This window comes from Rattus rattus, chromosome 10 (assembly GCF_011064425.1).
Source record: "Rattus rattus isolate New Zealand chromosome 10, Rrattus_CSIRO_v1, whole genome shotgun sequence".
Classification (NCBI taxonomy): Eukaryota; Metazoa; Chordata; class Mammalia; order Rodentia; family Muridae; genus Rattus; species Rattus rattus.
The window spans coordinates 29325919-29349923 of record NC_046163.1 but is presented as its reverse complement, the minus strand read 5'-3'; the positions used below and the strand labels follow the sequence as shown (position 1 = coordinate 29349923).

Genomic DNA, 24005 nt, shown 5'->3' with positions numbered 1-24005 from the left:
ATTTTTTTATTTTTGAAATTTATGGTTAAATGGTGTTGCTGACCATCCTGTCCTAGGTACAGGCTGTGGAAGCCCCTCAGCTACCTTAGAATATCTGCACTAAAGAGACTGGCTATCCTCAAAGCTGCTGGGGATCCTCATGTCAGATTGTCATTGCTAATTATCATAAAATTTCAAAGAAATGGCTACATTTGGAAACATTCCAAGGCATGTCTTTAAGCAAATCTGTACTAAAGTTTTGATCTTTCTGGTTTGTGGAGAGTTGAAAAATAGTGTTTAAATATCAGCCCATGACCTCAAATAAATTGCTGACCATCATATCTACTTTACTTTATTCTTTTTCTTTAGATGTTCATTTATTTTATTTGTATAAGTACACTGTAGCTGTCTTCAGACACACCAGAAGAGAGCCGCAATTTCCACTGTAGATGGTTGTGAGCCACCATGTGGTTGCTGGGAATTGAACTCGGGACCCGTGGAAGAGTAGTCAGGGCTCTTAACTGCTGAGCCATCTCCCTAGCCCTACTTTATTCCTGGTGATGGTTTTCATGTGGCTACTTGAAAATTGATTGAATGTTGGACAGAATCCGCAGTGGTTAACTGAACTGTGCTTAACCATGTACGGCAGAATAATTCCTGCACAGAAGGGCAAGATAACGTTTGTTACTTTCCTGATGCCAAGCGTTTATATGGGTGCAGCTACACTGCTATTGTTTAGTTTATTCTAATCTTATGTCTTAAGTCCTTGGTTTTAAAAGGTGTGTAAAAGAGTCACCTGATTATGTCACTAAAAAGGAAGATTTCTAAACTGTTCTGAAGATTCTGATGGGAGATGAAGGGGGCTGCATTTTCCTTCTTTCCCTCCCTCCTTCCTTCTCTCTTCTTCACTCCCCCCTCTTCTTTCCTCCCTCCATTTCTTTCTCCCTTTGTTCCTCTGTGGTTCGGGGATGAACTCAGGGCTTTGCACATTCGATGATGATAGCACATTCAGCTATCCCTAGTTCCAGTTGGCATTTTATACTCATCACTGCAGATGATTCTGGGAAAGTAGTCAATGGTCTCAAAAGAGGGCAACAAACTTTTAAGCTCTCTACCGCTTATGGTAAAACGGACTCTGCATCTTTGGGAACCCCTCTTTTTGAGATCTTTGGGGTTTGTTTGCTTGTTTTTTGTCCTTCATCCCGAAATCAGTAAATTACTCATCCACTTTATTTCAAGCAAGGAGTCTTGATGGTCTTGGGGTAAAGTGGAAGAGAAAAAACAATAGATTTTATTTTTTAAATAGAATAAAGGAGTTCAGGAGCTACGCTGGTTCCTGTCGTGAATCACGTAGTCTGTGACCTGGATAAAGCCCAATGACAGGTGGGACTGTTATGACTTCAGGCGCTCCTTAAACTCCTAGAGTTTATGAGTAAGTTTCAGAGCCGTGGGATTGTGAAGCTATTTCTGGTGCGTGTAGCTTCATGTCATCTTTATGATAATAAAAAGGAAAGGTCTTTATCGTTCGCCCCCATCATTTTTGTTTGTCATGATGTACATAAAAGGAGGAGATGCAAAAGAGTTTCTGCCCACACATATTTTTGCTCCATTACTTCTTTAACTGGAAATAATTTAGATGTTCACTGGTTACTGATCAGTGGTCCAACATAAATGAATGGCCCTGTGTGTATTAATTTATAAAATAATGAAATAGACAAGGGTTCTTTTTTTTGCCTTTTCTGCTTTTTTTAAAAGTGCATTTCTAGGAAATTCTTTTAAAGCATTGGGCTAAGTTTTTTTTTTGCCGTCAAAATGGAGCGATGTTCCTTTTCATGGTGTCACTACAGTTTGTATAGCATAGACTTGAACTTTAAAACTCAGACCTTAGAATTTCCTTTCACTCTGGAGACTTTCCCAGGGATACAGTATCTCCTGGCTTACATGATTAGCAGAAAGTGAGACTACAGCATCAGAGTTTGGAGCTGTTAGTAGCTCTCCATCTGAGAGCTGCTCTCCTCAGCCCTTCAACTTTTGACATCCTAACGTTCAAGTCTCTTGCTGAAGAAGCAACAAGGGAAACAACAAACAAACAAACCACCAAACAACAACAAAAACCCAACAAGCATGTCACTTTTTCAAGTATGTTAAACTATTCACTTTGACTTTATTTAAAAATAAGATAAATATTTGCAAGGTAAAGGGTTTGAACTGGATTCTAATTTTTCAACATGTTTTCGATTCTTTGACATAGAAAGATGGAACCAGTATCTTTAAATATCATTTTTCCCCCTTTCTTTTGGTCCGTTAAAATGTTCTGAACCAAGGCAGGCACTGAGAGTCTAAACTCACTAAAAATGGTCATGTTGTTCGTTGAGACCTTCCACTTGAAATTGCCACTTCCGGTTCCTATCTGGTGTCTTCCAAGAAACATTACCTCTGCTTCCTTTCCCTGTCTGCCCTGTGATCTCTGCCGCCTTTCCCTCCATCACTCACAGGAAGGGATGGAGAGAGGACTCCATGGTCAAGAGCACTTGTTATTCTTGCAAGGAGACCGGGTTCAAGTCCTCGCACCCACCGGGCAGCTCATTACCATCGTTCACTGCAAAGCTCAGGAATCCGGTGCCTCTCTCACCTTATACCAGGCACACGCAGTGGGCATGCCTACACGTAGGCAAAATGTTCATACACACGAAATGCAGTAAAATAAAATAGAAATATCTTTGATAAAAGGCTCAAACATCAAGCCTTAAATAACAATTTTTCCACCTACGACTTGACCTGGTTTTTGGCATAACCATTCGGGTGAGTGAGCTGGGAGTCACCAGTGTGGTGTATCTGCTTGTCTCCCATTTATCTTGCTGTTAAAATTAGGCTATTTGTTTTTGACTCACTTTCATAATTCAAATCTACAGTTTAGGGCTTGGCCCTTTGTCAAAGCCAAAGTACCTTTCTCCAGGCAATCCTGGCCTACAGAGTGAGCTTGAAAGTGCATTGAATGAATGAATGAATAAATGAATGAATGGATGGATGGATGGATGTTTATCATCCACGTGCTCCCTCTTCCTTTATAGCTTTTATATTCCAGAGTGGGTTTACTTTACTTCCCTGTTCCCATAGTCTGGGAAATATATTGGAAACACGAACACACAAATGGCCCTGTGAAAAAGGACTGGCCCAAGGGGGTGATAATAGCCATGTTTCATCCTGCATTTCATTTGTTGCATCATATTCTCACCGAAGCCATGTCTTTACTTCTACTCCACAGAGGAAAGCCTGCCTCTCTTTACAATCTCTGGACGCCATACGTTGATTTGCTTCTGGTTTAGTATCTAATTCTCTGGAGAATTGGGTAGAGGAAAAGGAGTGAGTTGAGGGGGCAGAACGACCCCAGTGTCTTTCTCTTATCTTGCTTCAAGGCTGCCTTGCTGTTCCATAGCTCTTCTTGCCGGCTCTAGGAAACATACGTGCTGTTTTAGAAAAGGCAAGGGCCACCTGTTCTCCAGAGTGGGATTTCACCTGTGTCATCAGAGGTTGTTCTATGTTGGTCATGTCAGCTAGACAGTACATAGGTGCATTAATAATGTACACCCTGCCTGCTCATTGTTGGCTTAGAGACTGAGATGAATTTTTACAAAAGTTCTGGCACACTTGCTCTGAGACTTGCTGTCCTTGCCCAACGTCACATGAACTCAGAGGTAGAAATTTAAACATAAAGCAATTTTAAAGGTCATTTCATTTATACAATTAGGACAAAAATAATAACTAATAAAACAAACTGTGATCAATATTTCAAAGAATAACTGAAGAACATTGATAATGTTATTTCATGGAATGATTATGATTATGGTAAACAAGATCTATATGGGTAAACTGATTTATTTGTAACTGTGAAATAATACTGGCCTTTATTATACAAGCTCTAGGTCCTAACTTAGGCCTTGCTGGCTTTTGCTCCCTGGGTCTTCCTCAAACGTCTTGCTCCTTGCCTTCCATCACGCAGCCATCTATTCACCACACTGGTCCAATGTTGATGTGCGGTCTCAGTGGATCTGTTCTTCTATAAACCTGCCACCTCTACCACCCTTTCTTTTCATAATTAATCTCGTTTTTAAGTTTTTCTTTGATCACTTTTTAAAAACATCTTTCCTCCTCAGGAGTCAGGTTGGCCCTCTCCTTGCAGTTTAAGCAGAATGAGCAGTGGGATGCCTCCCACTGTCTCTAGGGTGTGCTGTCAGTGTGCACAGTGTGGTTATTCGTTATGGTGCAGACCAGCTCATTGTTAGATGTGTTGTAGGCAATGTCAGTGATCCTCATTCCAAGTAAAACACAGGGTCTTAGGTGAAGCTCCTGAGATTCAGTTGCAGGACACGGTACCGTTTCCTTCTTAAACTTGGGCTCTTGTATATGGTAGGGATCAATTATAGTGTTGGTAGCAGGATAGCTCAGCTTGTTCTTTTCTTTTCTCTGCTAGGGCTCCCCCTTGATCCCAGTCTTCCAGTTCTTGTGTTAGTTGTCCTGAGTGATGCCCGTTGCTTGGTGTTGGCTCAAAAGATATTTGTATCCCCTTATCTCCTTGACTCCAAGGAGATAAGCTCTTGGTCCAGCTCTTTTTCTCATGGAAATCTGTGTTTTATGATCTCTCCCTTTTCTCTTAGGGACAAGATGTCATTAAGGCTGCAGCTGATGTAGTTAGATGACCCACGCTCAAGATCTTTCTCTGAAGCTTAGCTGTAGGTCGGAGGATAGATTGCCTGACACATGTCAGTTTCTGTTGATTTCCTCATAGGTACTAAAATATAGTGCTTATTGTATTGTGATGTGAGATTTAAATGAAATCAAGGTGTATTGAAAAAGTTTATTAAGAACTGTCACTTCTAGTTATTGGTGGCCACATGGGAAAGGTTGTGTTAAAGAAAAATGCAGACCTTATATTTTATTGTGTCAGGTTTTATTTGACAGATTCTGAAAGCACAAAGGGAATATATTGTGATCCTTGACCTCAAGGTATTTATGGTCTCATAGAGAAAGACCGATGTCTCATTTCATACATACAATAAAAGTACAAACAGTGTTATAAGATTATCAGAGGAGTCAGAGGACTCACAGAAGAGGGAACAATCACCATTTATACTATTTGGGTAATTTAGTTAATTACAAACATAGTAGCAATAAGGTAAAATAGCTCCTTCACATCCATCTTTTTCTTTGTAGTTAAGGGAGGATACATAGGCATGACTCAAAGTGGACTTTTATATGACATAAAAAGGGCTTTCTTTTTTTTAGACATATCACTTTAGTTTGAGTAAACACTACCACAGTAAAGACAGCTAATATGAATGCTGCGTTTTAGAGCTGCCCAGCCTTATTTCAGGATGCCAGGCACTTTGGAGAAGATGGAGTTTCTGTCAGCAGCACCATTCTTCTCATAGTGCCCTTTACTATGATGTTTGGTAAGCAAAATAAGCCAGACAATTTGTCCAAAGTCAACCAATATGAGGATCTTGAATTTGTGATCTTGTTATCACTACATACCTATAGTGAGGGTCGTTCTATAGAGTTAGATAAGCATCATTCCTTTCATTGTGGTATAGCTGGATCCAGCAAGATGCTGGCCCTCCAGATGGATGAATTTCCGAGTAGATTGCTTTATAAATGATTCCTTCTCATTCATCTGTAATGGAAGGAAACAGCAGACTATGTAAAAAGGATATCAACCTCGTGATGTTCTGTTGTGTGTTGTCACATTTTGGTTTATAATACTGCAGACTTACTAGAAGTAAATTAACATCTTATGTTAGCAAAAAGGTAGGACTGTGAGTTACATTTTTGTCCCCTTCTCTTCCATTGGCTTCCCTAGTGGACACTCCTGATCCTTATGTGGAACTTTTCATCTCTACAACCCCTGACAGCAGGAAGCGAACAAGACACTTCAATAATGATATAAACCCCGTGTGGAATGAGACCTTTGAGTTCATTTTGGATCCTAATCAGGAAAATGTTTTGGAGGTAAATGAATCATCTTGGGGATGTGGACCGTGCTTGTTCCCCCAGAGAGAGACAGCAAGTCTCTTCCTCACTGGCTTATTTTCCCTCAAATTACTGTGGTTGCCTGTGAGCTGGGTACCTTGCTTGCCGAGTCTCTAGATAATGTGTGAGGAGTTATGTGAGTATTCAGGTGGAATTTCAGGATTTGTGTGCACTTTGGAGAATATGTAGTTTCTATTTTAAAGATGAGAATTCTTTTTTTTTTCTGGAGCTGGGGACTGAACCCAGGGCCTTCTACTTGCTAGGCAAGTGCTCTACCACTGAGCTAAATCCCCAACCCCAAAGATGAGAATTCTTAAAAAAAAAAAAAAAAAAGAGAAAAACCAGAATACAAACACTGTCAATTGCTCTTAATTGTCTAATTACATGGATTTTTAAAAAGTGTTCTGCATTTCTTTTATATATTTCACAATGGAGAGGTAATCATATTCCATTTTTATAAATATTTGTCAGTCAGGAGTATGTAAAATTCATTGGTTTGACTAGAAATGTAGTATTGAGAGGGAAAAAGACAGTATTTTTGTGTGTTAATTATTGAGACCTCCAGGAATGTGTATAGCTCACTTGTCTAGAATGGACCAACATTAAAACAAAACAAAACAAAAACACAATAACCTTAAAGGACTATGAAATATTTTATAGATAATTTTAAATTAAATTTTGAGACAGGTTCTTACTATATAGACCTGACTGACGTGGTACCTGCTTTGTAGACAAGACTGGCCTCAAACTCTAAATTTCTGCCTGCCTTATCCCTTGATGCTGGTATTAAAGGTTTCATGTCACCACATCTGGCCTAGAATTTAGATGATAAACTGATTCTTTAAAAAATATTTTTTAATTTTATGTGTTGAACGTTTGGACTCTATGTTTGTCTGTACATTATGTGCAGGCAATGCCCGTGGAAGTGAGACAAGGACATTAGATTCCCTAGAACTGGAAGTACAGACAGCATGGCATGCTGTGTAGGGGTGGGGAATTGAACCCAGGTCCTTTTGGAAGACTTAGTGCCCTTAACTGCTGTACCATCCCTCTTGTCCTTCAGGAGAGACATCTTAGATAGTGCTTCTAAAGATTCCTGGAAGCCACTTCTGTTCTGCTTTGCTTTGTAGATCACGTTGATGGATGCCAATTACGTCATGGATGAAACCCTAGGCACAGCTACATTTCCTGTATCTTCTATGAAGGTGGGAGAGAAGAAAGAAGTCCCTTTTATTTTCAACCAAGTGAGTAACAGCAGCATCATGTCCCACTTCATGTTCCACGGGCATCGATTTACTTTAGAAAGTTAGGCATAATTTTCTGAAACTTATATTTCCTTATAGACTTTATCTTTCCTTTTGTTTGCTCTTCTGGTGCCTGTCTTTACCTGGTCCTCTCTAGTTATTCTTTGTGGTGCTGTGGCTTAGACACGGGACTTTACACAGGCTAGGCAAACACTCTACCATCTAGTAATATCCATAGACAACTGTACTAAATAATCTTATATACACCTTAAATAAAGGGAGAAATACTAGGAGGCATTGATATTTTGTTGTTCCATATAATACCAGTGAAATTAAGCATCAATTTTGGACTCCACTGGAGGGTCCGTTAGCATTTGGGATAGTAACATGCTGCAACATGCAAACTATTTCAATATTGTGTGCTACTTCGTTGGAAAATGTATTTACTATTAATATTGTAAACACATTTACTGTTCATATATTGCTGTATATGAATTAAGCATCGCTAAGAAAATTCTGTCTCAAATAATTAATCCCAAATCGGTGAGAGGTCAGAAGGAATAATGTTGGGTAATTCTTATTATCTTTGTACTTTCAGAAGTTATTTATGAATGAAAAAGAAATCTTGGATAAATTATTTGTGCAGAACAAACTAACTGTATCTCAATGTATGAGAAATTAATTAGAGGATTTAGGTGAGACTTGTAATCAATCATTGGGCTAGTTAACCCATGATATCAAGCCCAAGAAAACACGCTTTTCACTCATCCTTAGCATGACTTCAGGTTGCTTTACTCATGCAAACCTCTCCCATAACTTAGTTCCCCCATGCTGCCTATCCTATTGCAAGCTCGGATAACCTCTTCCCATTTGATCTCCCGTGACAACAGTCTGTAGAATTTTCTATCAGTAACTTACACACACTACCCAACTTAGCAATTTCCACTGGTAAATAAAACCAGATAGACTAAAAAGTAAAATACTAAGAGTCTGTCCATGACTTACATGCACACTGTGGATATGCCCTTACTTCAAAGATAAATTGCAATCACAAAGTTCCTTGAGATCTGACCATCTGTGTGATCTGACCACCAGAGACTTGGAGAACTCACATCTGTGCATTTCTATGGATCCTTTCCCTACTCTGGAGAGCAAGTGTTCTATGCAGTACCAGGAGATCGTGCCTTACTTTCCTGTGAATTTTTTTTTTTTTTTTTTTTTTTTTTTTTGGTTGTTTTTTTTTTTTTTTTTTTTTAACTTGAGTATTTCTTTTTTACTTTTCGAGTTTTATTCCCTTTCCCCGTTTCCGGGCAAACATCCCCTCCCCCCTCCCTTCCTTATGGGTGTTCCCCTCCCAACCCTCCCGCATTGCTGCCCTCTCCCAACAGTCTAGTTCACTGGGGTTCAGTCTTAGCAGGACTGTGAATTCCTTTTAACTTCTTCTCATTCACTCATGTTATAAACATTTATGGAAAAACTACAATGAACCAGCTATTGTGTTTGTACAAATCATATAAGGAATAATACGGAGGGAGTTCTCCCCTCGATTATCTTCCTTTAAGTTAGAGATGATATTGGAGTGGTAATAGGAAGTAGAAGGAGGTGTACGTGTGTGTGTGTGTGTGTGTGTGTGTGTGTGTGTGTATGTGTGTGTTTCTCTCTTTCTCTGTGTGTGTACATGTATAATAAAAAGAAATCACCGTTCATCAAGATAAACATCATTAAGGCATTATATAGTTTAATTAAAGAGCATAGTAAAGGAAGTTTGTCTTGTGAGAGGGGGCACCAGGTGATTTGAACAGTTCGAGTAGTGAGCATAGTGGTTAGTACCCTGACATTTAAAGCTACCCCATTAGGCCTTTGAATTCTTTATCATAATTGCATCATGGATATTTAGTTGTTCCTTTGTGACTCACCTTATTAATCTATAAAAATAGAGAAAATATTTTTAAGAGATTATTGTGATAACTATACACATTAAAATACAGTATAATGATTATCATGTATACATTTAATCCTCACTTGTTATACTTTTTGGCATTAAATTATAAGCTATATATAATTTTGATAGTTTAATTATTAATATTGTATAGTGCATTCTGTATTAAGTATGCAATAAAAATTAAAACATAAATAGTAAGCATGCTATATGCTGCCTAGAACAGTGGCTGGTACGTATTAAGCACGTATTTGCTTTTGGTGCTGTGATGACTTGAGGAAAGGGAGCATTTCAGGAGGCAGAGATATAGTTTTGAGCTTCTAGAAATCAGCAACTGCAAAAGCGCAGTCTTGAAGGAAGAAATCAAGGTGAGACCAAGTGAGTTAAAGGTTTGCCAGGTCCATGGTGTGAGTACAGGAGAAAAGAGGATAGAGATGATCAGAAACACTTGAAGGCCCTGCCTGGGATTTCAATAAAGATCCATTGAGAGCATTTTAAGCTTGGATTAACCTTTCCAAAAACAGTTCTTTTATACCTCAATCTCTGATCCAAGAACTGATTATGTAGGAAGATATTATGGAGAAAAAACAGTATTTCCTCCCCTTCTGTCATTTCCTATGGGTAAGTTATATAAACCTGGGGCTCTGAAGAGACTTTCTACATTCCTGAATTGAAAGTAGGTTACATAATTACTTCCCTTAGTGTGTCTGGAAAGATCGTTAGGCCAAAGAACTTGGCTTCATGACTTTTCTTTCTAGAGTCCTTTGCAGTTTATATTGAATGTCCATCCTTCCAGTCGATGAGCTTATGTGGTCACTGGGAGAAAGGGAATTGGCTGGTTGAGTGAAAGGTCTGCGGTTCTTTCTTGGATCATGTGGGAGAACCCCACGGGAGCCGTGCCTTCCTCTCCATTTCCTGAGATAGGATCTACCCTAGGTGGGTGGCTTTCTGTCTGCAACACTCACAGACTGGTAAGAGAGAATGAGTCGCTTGAGAATGCTGGGAGAACAGAGACTTAAGTAAACCTTCACGACGGTAACGGCCACATGATATAATAAGGAGAGCACTTGGCTTTGGTGAAAAAGCGCAAAAGTCACAAGCCAAGACATTACTAGTCAAAGCTCTCTCAAACTTTTGGCACGGGAAAGCTAATATTGACGCAACCAGAGTGGAGTCCACGGCGCGGACACAGCTGGTGATCAACAGGAACCTCCAATTGGACGTAGGCTGACTCCCAGGGACAGCTCTGGCCATTTGGAGAGAGAAACAGGATTGAGAGTCTGTGTGTGTATTGACATTGTCCTCCTTCCAGATATTTGACTTGTCATTTGTTTTCTCTGGGTCTCACTTTCATCCTTAAAGGGAAGGTTTAGAGCGCGTTCTTTCCAAGCTCCGCTCTTGCTTTGTTCCTTTGACTACATCCCCAAAAGCACTTGCAAGTCTTCCCACTTCACAGACATTAAAAATGAAACCAGCAAGGGTAAGACTCTTTCATTTGCATATTACATAATTTCAAAATTCTGACTTTGCCAGTGGAATGACACGCTCGGCTATGAGGCGAACGTGAGGGCTTACTGCGTGCCTGAAGCTTACTAAGTATTAGAGAGTCAGAGTGATCTGTGCTCAAGAACTGAGCGGTCTGTGTGAACAGTAGGTAGTCACGGGTACAGTGCCAAGTGATATGGGAGGAGTCTGTGTGCTCCCTGTGACTTGCTTCGTGATGAACAAGGAACAGATGACACGATGGGCAGATTCCTAGTTCTAGAGACTCACATTCTCGTAAGGATGGTAAGAGGGCGACGGTGAGCAACGGCATAATCACTCAGCAGCAGCTCGTGATAAACACCAGGAAGAAGATTCCACAAAGCAACATAACAGTGCTGGGTGTGGTGCCACTTGCTTGTTAAGAGCACGCGCACAGCACTTGGGCAAGCACTCAAGGCAGGGCGGGTGGCTGAGGCAGGAAGATAATGAGTCTCAGGCCAGTTTGGCCTACATACTCAAATCCTGTCTTCAAAAGAGAAAAACAAAAGGGTCTGTAGAGCTGCCTCAGTGGGTCAGCTCACCTGCTGCTGAGCCTAACACCTGGGTGACACATTTCACTAAGAATGACATGGTGAGTGGCGGGAGAGTTGTGACTTTTCTAAGTTCCCCATTCACCTTCAGTTAAAAGTAGTAACATGGCATAATCTAACGTTCTGACTGACCAGCAGTTGGTGAACACCTAAAGTTTATAGTTCATACAGCTGGGGAAGAAGGCCTGTAAAGCAGTCTGATTGCCACCCCCTCCCAACACCAAATTTTATTATGATGTTTTTCAAACAAGAAAAGTTCAAATGTCTCCACAGCAAGCACGCACATAACTACCATCATGTTCTGTAGTTAACGTTCTCCTGTTACATGTCCCTGCTTCATGTTTCTTCATCCAACTCCCTTTGATACATTTCTAAGCAGAGGGCAGATGGCAGATGGCAGTGTGCTTTACTGCGAAATACTTCAGTATTAAGTGCCAATCAGGAATTACATAGGATCATTTTAAGTGCCATGTGCCTAGTACAGGAAATATATGCATAGAGCTAAAGGAATAAGCCACTCACTTATTAATTCATTCATTTCACAAGCACTGTCACGTTCCGTTATTAACCTTCTACTGCTGGGTGTGTTTGTCACCCATCCCCCTTCTACTCACGCATAACCACTGAACCTCCAGGAATGTGCAATTACTTCTCGGCCACTGATTTCATACTTGAGCAAACAAGTAAGTGTCCTTGTCTTTCTGCAGCTAATGTTCTCCGTAGTAAACCAAGTGAAAAGCAAGTTAAACCCGCGGAGAGATGCTCTTGTTAGTAGTAGGAACAAATGCTGCACAAACCACTGAAGAAGAGTAAAGGGATTTACACATGTGTATGGAGAGGAGGGTAGCAGATGTCATCCTAGAAAATGTGGCTGAGAAAGGAATCTTAGAAGCTGAGGGCAGAAGATATCCCAGGTAGAAAGACCCCCTCCTATGGTTTCCATGTATCTTTCTGGAATTCCAGGGCTGGGAATATGTGGCAGTGTTGATAGGTGGTAAATTGGAGCCTTTAAGATATGGGACTTAGTAGGAGCTATGTCATCGTGGCTGTTACCTTTTGAAGGGATTGATGCCGACCATTCTTAAAAGAACACAACTGGTATCCCCACATGTTCTGGTTCTCTGCCTTTGACATAATCTCTGGGAGTTCAAGTTGTTGACCTACCATCTGTCATGAGGCTTTCCTGGGGCAACCTGATTTGGACTTTCAGCCCTTTAAACTATCTAAGCAATGTAAACCCATGGGGCTGCTTTGTTGTTGTTGTCGGTGGTGGTGGTGATGGTGGTGGTGGTGGTGGTGGTGGTGGTGGTGGTGGTGGTGATGGTTGGTTGGTTTCTTTCTTTCTTTTTTGTTTTCTTAATAGCATACATAGCTTCTCTGGTTGTAATGACAGAAAGCTGACCAATGCAATCTAGGAGACCAGATTGCCTGGCAAAGTACCGGTGAGAAGGGAATGACTCCTGTATAGATAAACTGTATAGATAAAGAAGAATTGAGAGAAAGAGACCTGGTCCCAAAGGGAATGAAGGTGGTGGGTTACAGCCATTGTAGAAAGCATGGGCATCAGAGGCTAAGCTTATCTTTGAAACAAAGGTGTGGCCACAGTGCCTCACTAAAGGGGTAGAGGATGATTCTCATCAGAATTACCCAAGGAAATGCCTGAGAAAAGCCATCATCTTGGATTGGGTCAGCAAGTTTAAGAAAATGTTTCTAAATAAGGCTAAGGAAGGGAGAGTTGATGCATGAAGGAAGAAAATGTACAAGGCCTCAGGACACAGCGGCACTTGGATGGGAGATGTAAGAATCGACACAACATCTGACAGTACGAGTAGTGACTCACAGCGAGTTTGTGCCCATGTAACAGGAAGCTGAGAGCAACCAAGGTTAGGCATTTTCCTAAGAAAGGGTTAGCAAGGTAGAGATACCCGGTGTTGAGATACATGTCAGAAAGGTGGATGCCCTAAGAGTACAGTGGAAAGTAACTAGAATGGGAATGGAAGGTGATAGACGTAAGAAAAGCTTCTCTGTCATCAGCTCTAATGTGTAAGCGTTGAGTCAAGCAACTTCTTAGTAGGGGAGGGCTGCTGAGTTGGAAAATAGGAATTGCCGGAATTGCCATTTGAGTTCTTCCTTAGAGTCTCAACTTTATCAGTTTCAGAGCTGGGTCTCCAGTGTTTGGTGCAACTGGCATTTCTCAAGTCAAGATTAGGTTGTATTGTTGTAGTCAGAGCTTAGAGAGCAGCATAGCTTTCTCCTGAGAGTAGCACAGCGGTCAGCTGAGAGCAGCAGGACAACCTCAGAGCCAGAGGCTTCTGCTTGTTGGAGTTTGTGGCTCGTTACTGATTAGCTTGAGTGATGGTAGACTCGTAGTTTTTGCCTCATATCCTCATCTAGGAAGCAGAGTTACATCTAGTACTCACATCTTAGGATTGTGGTTATGGTTAAGCAGGTTAATACCGGGAACATATTAATATGATACACGGTCCAGAAATCACCAGATAAATGTTAGATATTCTCATGATAATTGTTACTGATAAGATTCAACCAAACATGAATCACGCACTTCATGAAACTGATTTAGCTGGATAGTAAACTTGTCTTATCGACGTGAAGACACTCATTGTTTAAACACAGAGTTGAATTCAGTAGCCATTTGTTTGGAAATGAATCAGACTACTCTAGTTAGTCATTCTCGAATTGATCAAACACAGTTCTTAGGTTATAATAGACAATTTCGTTTCAAAAGATCTAGATCAATGGTTCCCAACCTTCACAATGCTGAGACCTTTCAGGTTCTCATGTTGTGGTGACCCCAACCAGAAAATTATTTCATTGATACTTCATAATGGTAATTTTGCTTCTGATATGAATTATAATTTGGGGCTGGAGAGATGATGGCTCAGAGATTAAAAGGACTGGCTGTTCTTCCAAAGCTCCTGAGTTTAGTTCCCAATGACCATATATTCAGTTATAACCATCTATACTGAATCATAATGTAAATATCTGTGTTTTCTGATGATCTTACGTGACCCCTGTGAAGTTCAACCCCCACAAGGGTCATGACCCACTGGTCTAGATCCTTCAGAAGTTATTTGGATATGTATAAACTAGCCCACTTCAAACAAACCATGGAAGTGATACTTCACCATTTTTCTGGATAAAGTAAGTTTGTTTTGGCCAATACTGTAGCCTCAGGTTTATACCATGTTTTAATTTTCTGTCTTTATTTGGAAGTTAGCATTATTGCTTAAAAATAGCCGTGTTTCATGCCTCTGTGGCAGTTGTCTAATTTTGGCTGATTGCTTTCATTGTTGCTTAGTCATGATTCTGACTTAAATTCTGTGGAAGGGATAACTGCAAAACTTTGAAACGGTGGGAACTGTGAATGTGAGTTCACGATGTTAAGTTTGCGTCAGGGTGATTTCATTGAGGAACTATGTTTCTTGTGAAGTCAGAGAACACTTTAGATAAGTTCAGGAGATAAGGTAAAACTTGGAGGAAAATCAAGATACTACCGAGGTCCCAGGTCATGGTGGTCAGCATGATTCTGGCTTTACAGCATGTAGAGAAGTGATCCATTTACTAAAAAGTCATACTTTAAAAGTTGTGAGTTCTTTTCTTTCTTTCTTTTTATTTTATTTTTTATAAATGAACACTGGAGATAGAAACCTGGACTTAGCATGTTATTCAAGGATTTTGCCACTGAGCGTAGCCACAGATTTAAAATTTTTCTGTTTGGTTTGGCCACTCGTGGGAGTACACTGCTATCACCCCCGTCCCACTATACCATTAAAAACAAATCCAACACTTTGCAGGACACTATTTTGCTAATCCAATGTGAGCTGGGAGGTTAGGTGCATTTGATGCATTTGACTTATGGTTCCTTTGTCATAATAGGTTTCTCAGCACTAGATTTTTCATCAGTGGCATCACTTTGTGAAAAGTTGGGGAATCACTGGATAAGATGGCATGCTGGAGAGTTTTATGTCAACTTGACACAAGTTTAAGTCATCTGAAAGGAGGGGACTACAGTTAGGAAAAGGCTTCCATAAATTAGGCTCTAGACAAACCCGAACGGCATCTTCTTAGTTAGTGATTGGTGACAGAGAGCATGGCGCATTGCAGGCGGTGCCATCCCTGGACTGGTGGTCCTGGGTGCTATAAGAAACTTGGCTGAGCAAGCCATCACAGCAAGCCAGTAAGCAGCACTCTTCCATGGCCTCTGTGTCAGCTTCTACCTCCAGGTTCCTGCCCTGTATGAGTCCAGGTTCCTGTCCTGCATGAGTTCCTGCCTCCCCTTCCTTCTGTGATGCACTGTTACCTGGAAGTATTCGCTGAAATAAATCCTTTCCTCCCCACGTTGCTTTTGATCACGGTGTTTCATCACAACACTAGTAACCCTAAAAGAGATGTCAAGGACATCAGACAGTCAACTATGCATGAGATAGTCCAAATAAAGGTCAAACAATTCTTGGTTTTAAGAAATAATACATTTTTATTTTAGACCACTAGCAATAGACACTGGTGAAATGAATCATCTCATATCTTCAGAACTGATAACTTTTAAATGACAGGGTATTTTAGAATATCCCTTTATTCTTGCTGCTCCTGCATCAGGCAGTAAGTTCTATGAAGGAAGTCCAACATAGGCAGCTACAAGCCATAGTATAGTACCTGGCTACAGTTGTTAGAATAATTTTGTTTATGTGAAAGGTTGAAAACTTGCGAATTGCTTAGCTAGTACTAAAGAAAATAGTAAAGTTTTATAGACAAAAGCTTGAGAGACCACAGAGACAAAAGTGACTTGTTGACAGTGTTCTAAGGAACCTAGGTTATTGTGTGAAGGCTACTTATTATCCAGCTCTTCATAATTCCCACTAACGGCCACATTTGTTCAAAGGTTGAGTTGAGGAACTGTAAGGTCATAGAAAACAAAGAGGAACAAGTCACTGGGAAAAGAGTGTAGTTTCTTCACCGTTCAAATCTTTAAAGATTACATAGGGTGTACTCTGGATGGCAGTTGTCCTGAGTCCTTGAATAATAGAAGATTATTGGTAGGAAATGCTAATTTTATGTTAGTCAAGTTTTGTATATGAAAAATGCTATTTCCCCTTGTAGTGCCTGCGACTCCCTTTGCACTGGCAGAGTTGTAGTCCCCACTTGCTGTTCAGAGTGCCCTTTCTTGTCAAGTTCGAATTTTGTTCTTCTCAGGGTAGAGTTACAGGCATGGTGTGGAAATATGACTCCTTATAAAAGTGACTCTTAACTTTCAAATTTTCATTTTATTATCTTGCATGGGTCAGGCAAACACAAAGACACTTAAAGTATCATTGTCGTTCCTTTGATGGATGTACACAATTACCGATGTGGCCTTCATTCACCTTGTTTCTGTCTAGAAGAAGTGAGGATGAACAGAGCAGAGATCAGAATTCAAAATGATTCATTGACGGGAAACAAACATTGAAGTATGGACATAGTGTGTTATAAAATATTTGAAGAACTGTCTACCAATAAGAAAATTTTGTTTGACTGTGTGGATCTCTTCAATGTGATTGCTTAAAAATATCTCTTTGTTACCAGACACTATATTTGCTGTTTTTAGTTTCATTCTTTCGACATATTCAAGAGAACAAATGACTTAGGCACATTAGAAATTATGTTAAAGTCTGGAATGCTCTTTTATACAGTAGTTTCTCTACTCCTTTGCTTTCTCTGACTGAACACGTTCCATGGGAGATGTCAAAAGTCTTCTCCACCATGGAAGGCAAAGAAGAGGGCTTTAGTTTCCACAAGAATGATTATTTGGTGCTGCCTTCTTTTTACATCTCTGATTCTGAGAGGAGTTGGAGTTCTGATTTGTTCGAAAGGGGTTGATGGTGCGGAGAAGGTTGAGGTATTTGGTCCCCTTCCTTCTAATGTAGTGTGTGGGAAGAAGCTTCAGTCATTGTCTAATGCCTCACAGGAAGTGCATATTTTTGTTGCTGTTTTAGCTGAATGACATATTCCAGGTAGAAGATGCAGAGATCATGAATATCAGATTTCACAGCAAGTCTGAACATAATGGATTGAGAGAGGGGGGAGGCAGCTGAAACTTCCTTCTCATCCTCTGTGATCTGCTTGGGCAACACAAGGAAGTTAGGGGCTGACCCATGACGAGAGCCGTAGCAAACACATCCTGAAATGTTCCAGATGACAGAAACATCCTGTGCCTGCTTTTATGCTGCCTTTACCTCAAGAGCCTTGTCTTCTATCTAGGATCAGAATATCTTAAAAGGAACATAGATAGAAAGGGTATTCTCCCGGGAACAGAAATGTGGCCCAAAACATGTCATACCAAATTTTGTTGTGTTTATTAAATCAATGGAACAGTGAGGCACTAGATACCTTCAAGCATTGAGTATGTTAATGATGAAGATGCTTCAGGAACTGCCAGTTGGAAATTTAGCTTTTTATTAACAGTCTCACGAGGTACGCATTGCAATAGCACACTAGAGTTTATTTTCTATCCATTTATACATGGAGATTTGGCCCTTTGGAGAGAAATACACAGAGTCTAGTCTTATATTAATGGCAACTTTCATGTTTTTTTTTAAAACAGAATATAACGCCAAGTAGGATGGGGCAAGGCTGTAATTCCTGAGCACTGGGGCTAAAGAGGAATTATGAGTTCTAGGCCAGCCACATTATAGAGTGAGACCTTGTCTCAACCAACGGACAAATTTCCAATACCAGCAACAACTACAAAACAGAATTTGTGTTGCCTATGCCTGATTTATCTTAATAAATATTCTGGATAAAATTATAAAGTATAAAACCTCTTCCAAGTCCCTCATTTGGAAAGATTTAAGTTGAAATTTTAAAATGTAGTATTAGGCATAGTATCCTGGGATGTGGTCTAGGTAGTACTCCCGTTGATAAATGGTTATTATTTTAAAGCCTATCAGTTTTGACTGATATTGAACTACAATTCATATATAATTCCTTTTTATCTAGAGTTTTTGGGTTTGTTGTCAGCTATAAAATTAATATTTATATCTTTCATGAATTAAGATTTGTAAAATTAGGCAAAAGGATTGTTCTGTGGGTCAGACCATCCCATGATTTTATCTCTATTAGTGATTGTATATTCTTCAAAAGAATAAGATTGTCTGATGTACTTCACACACATGAGCATCAACAAATATTTGTTTGGAACTGATTACCTATCATAACCTTTTATTTATAAAGTTCATTCTAAGAATCATCTAGGAACTTATCTTAAGCTCCTGCTATTTTGACTTCTTCCTACACCACAAACCCAGAAGTTAACAAATCTGATGTTCTGTAGCATTGTTTGATGATTCTAAACTCGTGGCCTGAGTGTTTCAAAATGTATATTGTAGTTCTATTCCATAGTAGCCATTGAGCAATCTTTCCAACCTATATTCTTATGGTAACTGGTACAATAAAAGTAATTAACATGATTTTAAAATTATATGACTTTCAGGACATTTTCCCAATGTTCTTGTGACAATTATAAGGGACGTTATTCAGCACTGATGAATCAGTACTGATGTCAGAGGTCTTTCAATACATCAGAGATGTACTCTCTGCCAAGATATCTATTTGTAAATTTTGGATCTGTGGTTATTAGGCACTCCCTTTAAGTTAAACAAAATGTGTCTGATTAACCTGATTCCACTTGGTTGTCTCTCAAGTCAGCCTGAGAAAATAAAACCTGGATTCCCCACATTGCATTGGTAGATGTTTCTTGGAGTCTACTGGGTACACAGTAGGCATGAGTATCCCATTTCCAGACTCATTGTTTGTTATACACAGGCATAACTTCCTCCAAGGCTTTCGTTAGTTTCTTGGCCATGGTGGATATTGAATCTAAGTCCTTATGCAACTCACAGACAGTACACTCAACAGGAGTGTGTGTGTGTGTGTGTGTGTGTGTGTGTGTGTGTGTGATATTTTTACCGATCCTTTGTGAGTTTCACATCATGCACCGCAGTCCCATTTGTCTTCCTGTCCCTTTGTATCCATCCTTCTCCCTTACAACCTTCCCGTCAAAAGAAAATAAAAGAACAGAAAAATAAAATAAAGCATAAAAAACAACTCGTAATGGAAGCTGTAGTGTGTCACAGTGTGTCCCACAGTAAACCCCCAGCTTCCCTTGCAAATGCTCATTGTCGTGAGTCATTGGTCTGGTTTGAGGCCTCTGGCTTCTGTCAGATCCTCATCAGGACTCTTCATGGTTATCCTCCCTCTGTTATGGAGATCCTGCAGCATCTGACCATCTGGATCAGACTTTTCATACACTGCAACCATTTGCAGATGATGCAGATTTTGGGATGGGCCAAGTCAAAGACCTGGATCTGGGCCTGAGTCTTCATTGGGCTGGTCAGCACGCCAGCTCTCCCACATCTGCACCTCCAGGTCAAACTCTCCAGCACTGCCCTGGTTAGCCCAGCCAATGGTGCTGCTGGCCTGCTGGCTGAGGCAGAGACAGCTCTCCCACTGTCATTACCTAGGGTTTGGCTTACTTGCACCTATGTAATGAAAGTCAGTTCCACGGTGTTGTGCAGTTGAGGCATGGTGCCCTCTCTCACAAATGCTGCAGGTTTCAGGGGCTGGGCCATGTCTCCCTCTGTGGCTGGCTCACCCATGCCTTCACCATCATGGCAAGCTCCACTGTGTTGCCTAGGCAGGAAGCAAGGCCTGCTCTCTCAAGCGATGCTGCAGGCAAGGGGCAGAGCTGGCTATCCATTCCTGTAACCCCAGGGCCAACTCTCCAGCCATTTTTCACATTTTATGGAACTGAATACTTTACTTCAATATAGGAACAAAACAACAAAGCAACAAAGCAAAACCATTTTTTCTTTTTAAATGAAATTTCCATTTTTGACAATTTCACTTATATACATATATACATTTATAATGTATTTTAAATATTTTCCCCGTTCCCACTCTCATCCCTTTCCACTCCTTCTGAATACCACCACTTCCTCCTCCTCCTCCTCCTCTTCCTCCTCCTCCTCCTCCTTCTCCTCCTCCTCTTTCTCCCCCCTTCATCTTCCTGTTTTCACTTTTTGTCTTTTTGTTTGTTTTTATGATGCACTGAGTTCAATAGGAGTTGCTTGCATGAGCGTGGTTAAGAGTTTATTCACCGAAGCACGGGTAACTTACCAGTGGCTACTGAAGAAAATGATTTTCTAACCATTACCTGCTAATAACTCTTCAAGGAGGGTGGAGCATCATGAGTCCCTCTCCTGTCTGTGATGGAGTATTGAGAGGTCCCACCTTGTGCAGGTCTTGTTATGGTTGCTATGGTTGTAGCCTCTGTAAGTTCATACCTGCAGTGGCCATGACATGTACAGAAGACAGTGTTTCATAGCACACCTACCTATCCTCTGCCTCTTACATTTGTTCCAACCCCCTTTCATTGATGTTTCCTGAGCCTTGCAATGGGTAATAGAGATGTTTGATTTTGAGCTGAATGCTCAACATGGTTATTTTGGGGATTTTGATCAGTTGTTGGTCTCTGCATTAACCGCTGTCCACTACAAATGGAAGCTTTTCTGACCAAAGCTGGAGAGCACTAATCCACGAATTTAAATAAATAGAAGGCAGTTGGACACCATGTCCATTTAGTAAAACAACAGTAATAGATTTCACCCCAGGGCCTGTGACCTCCCCAGCCTCCAGGGACTTTTGAACAGGTTTATAGAATGAGGCATGGCTTCCCTTCTGTGGATCACGTCTCAAATCCAGTCAGAAAGCAGTTCACTACCACCATAACAGCCATGCTACTAATCAGGCAGAGGGAACTCTGATACTTGCTAACATAATTTATTGTGTAGAGGTATGTAATTACCAAAAATGGACGGACGTATCTATGTAGAGATCTCTGCATGGAACTTTCACTTTTCTTTTTTCTTTCTTGAATCTGTCACTCAAATTTTATTTTCGACAGTTTTATATCAATCACATCTGTTTTATTACCTCATCTAGTTAATATGTTCCTTTTATAGGTCACAGAAATGATTCTGGAAATGTCTCTTGAAGTTTGGTAAGTTTATTTATTTAATCGGATGAAGAATAGTAGTAGTTCTGTTACTAAAGAAAATACTTGATGTGCGAAATAATTCCTAATGTTTTGAATGAATAACAGTGTCATTACAATATCCTTCAGTTATCTACTCATTTAAAAAGTCCAAAAAGCAGAGTTGTGCATTTTTTTTCTTACTTTTCCAACAGTTTGGAAGCTGGGTAAGAGTTGTCAGTATAAGAGCTTGTTTTCAAGGGCTCTCCTTCTAGTAACGTGTTTGTTCCCATGGATATAATTACACTTTTTAAAACCTATGTCCCATTGCTGATTGGCCACATCATGTAATGATTTCTTCTGATGCATTATGCTTGATGTGGTTTTTCAGCAGGGCATAGGTAGCTAAGAAATTATTGCTACTAGGACTCAAAAGAAGGATTATAAACACAGGGTTTTCAATGTCTTATAGCTATCCCTACATTTGTGGGTATCTGGAGTTCTGTTTTTTGAAGTTCTTTTCTTTTTGAGGGAGTCCTCCATTAGACAAGGGAATTTATAAAGACAATGTTTCTGAAAGAAATGTTCCCTGGGAGTCAAGCACATTCTCCTGTTAGTGAGTATTATGATATTAGTGTGCCAGGGGTGCAGGGACAAGGGAAGAACTCCTGACCATGTAACATTGTAAAGTACTGAACCAAAGACCCCATACACATACACAAACATCATTCTGCATTGAATCACTTCTGATATCTTTACTCTGCTAATACACAATGTGCGCTGGCCACTTTTCTATTGCTGTTATAAAACCCCATGGCCAAGGCAACTTATAAAAGAAAGACTTTGGGACTGAAGGTTCCAAAGGGTTAGAGTTCCTGATGGGGGAGCAGAGGTAGCAGGTACAGGAGACGTGAGCAACAGTTAAGAGTTCATATCCCTGTCTCTAAACAAAATGTCGAGGGCACACTGGGAGTGACAGGAAAATGTAAACCCTATCCCCAGTGACATGCTTTTCAAAGCATCGCCATACCTCTTAATTTTCTCCAAAAAGACACCAAATGGGGAGCAGATATTTAAGTGCCCAAAACTTAGGAGAGCATCTCACCTAAACCACTAGGCAGTGTGCTGGGAACTCTTTCGTTTTACCTAAATACCACTGTGGTTTTTTTTTTTGGGAAAACGCTTTTAATTTGTTCACATCTGAATACGTATTGTTAGTCTTTTTCTCTCTATTTTGCGTTCCATGTTAGGTCATTCCTTGCCATAGGACGCACACTGGTTTAAGATAAACATCATGTTGCGTTCTTCTTTAAGTTGCTTTCGGGAAATGGCTTGAGGGAAGCAGTTGGCATGAATTAATGCACCCTTGGGGAACTGAGGAGGGTGGATTCTATAGAACAAGGCTCCTGAGAACTCTGGTTCATTGACTTCTCTGTTTTCCACCATAGCTCATGCCCAGACCTACGGTTCAGCATGGCACTGTGTGATCAGGAGAAAACATTCAGGCAGCAGAGGAAAGAGAACATAAAAGAGAACATGAAGAAACTTTTGGGTCCAAAAAAGAGCGAGGGGCTTTATTCCACACGTGATGTGAGTCTTGGAATTTTAATTGTTATTGCATTCTTATTATAATCTTCTGGTATTTTCTCCAATTATATTTCTTAATGTGACCATTTTTTTCTTCAACTTTTGGAGTGAGATAAGTGGTTCAAAAAAAAAAAAGTTGAGGAAGGTCCAACTGAATATTGATCATATTTGGTAAGAGTCAACAGCTATAGTAATTATTTCTTATTTATTGGTTATTTTATTTATTTACATTTCAAATGCTATCCCCCTTCCCAGTTTCCCCTCCACAAACCCCACATTCCCTCCCCTTTCCTTGCTTCCATGAGAGTGGATGAGTAGTATTGCATTGTGTAGATGTACCACATTTTCTGTATCCATTCCTCTGTTGAAGGGCATCTGGGTTCTTTCCAGCTTCTGGCTATTATAAATAAGGCTGCTATGAACATAGTGGAGCATGTGTCTTTGTTGTATGTTGGGGCATCTTTTGGGTGTATACTCAAGAGAGGTATAGCTGGATCCTCAGGCAGTTCAATGTGCAATTTTCTGAGGAACCTCCAGACTGATTTCCAGAATGGTTGTACCAGTCTGCAATCCCACCAACAATGGAGGAGTATTCCTCTTTCTCCCCATCCTCGCCAGCATCTGCTGTCACCTGAGTTTTTGATCTTAGCCATTCTCACTGGTGTGAGGTGAAATCTCAGGGTTGTTTTGATTTGCATTTCCCTTATGACTAAAGATGTTGAACATTTCTTTAGGTGTTTCTCAGCCATTCGGCACTCCTCAGCTGTGAATTCTTTGTTTACCTCTGAACCCCATTTTTAATAGGGTTATTTGTCTCCCTGCAGTCTAACTTCTTGAGTTCTTTGTATAGTTTGGATATAAGCCCTCTATCAGATGTAGGATTGGTAAAGATCTTTCCCAGTCTGTTGGTTGCTGTTTTGTCCTAACAACAGTGTCCTTTGCCTTACAGAAGCTTTGCAATTTTATGAGAGCCCATTTGTCGATTCTTGATCTTATAGCATAAGCCATTGGTGTTTTGCTCAGGAAATTTTCTCCAGTGCCCATGTGTTCAAAATGCTTCCCCACTTTTTCTTCTATTGGTTTACGTTTATCTGGTTTGATGTGGAGGTCCTTGATCCACTTGGACT

General features: G+C 40.3%; 1 protein-coding gene across 2 annotated transcripts in view; it reads left to right on the top strand.

Annotated features, from left to right (window-relative positions):
• Pla2g4a (phospholipase A2 group IVA) overlaps positions 1 to 24005 on the top strand; it is a 141026-nt gene that overhangs the window by 57273 nt on the left and 59748 nt on the right. For both annotated transcript variants that reach the window (XM_032915481.1, XM_032915482.1), the window contains 4 exons: positions 5837 to 5985; positions 7137 to 7250; positions 21281 to 21318; positions 22740 to 22881. In XM_032915481.1, coding sequence (XP_032771372.1) covers positions 5837 to 5985; positions 7137 to 7250; positions 21281 to 21318; positions 22740 to 22881 — 443 coding nt within the window. The remainder of the gene's footprint in view (positions 1 to 5836; positions 5986 to 7136; positions 7251 to 21280; positions 21319 to 22739; positions 22882 to 24005) is intronic.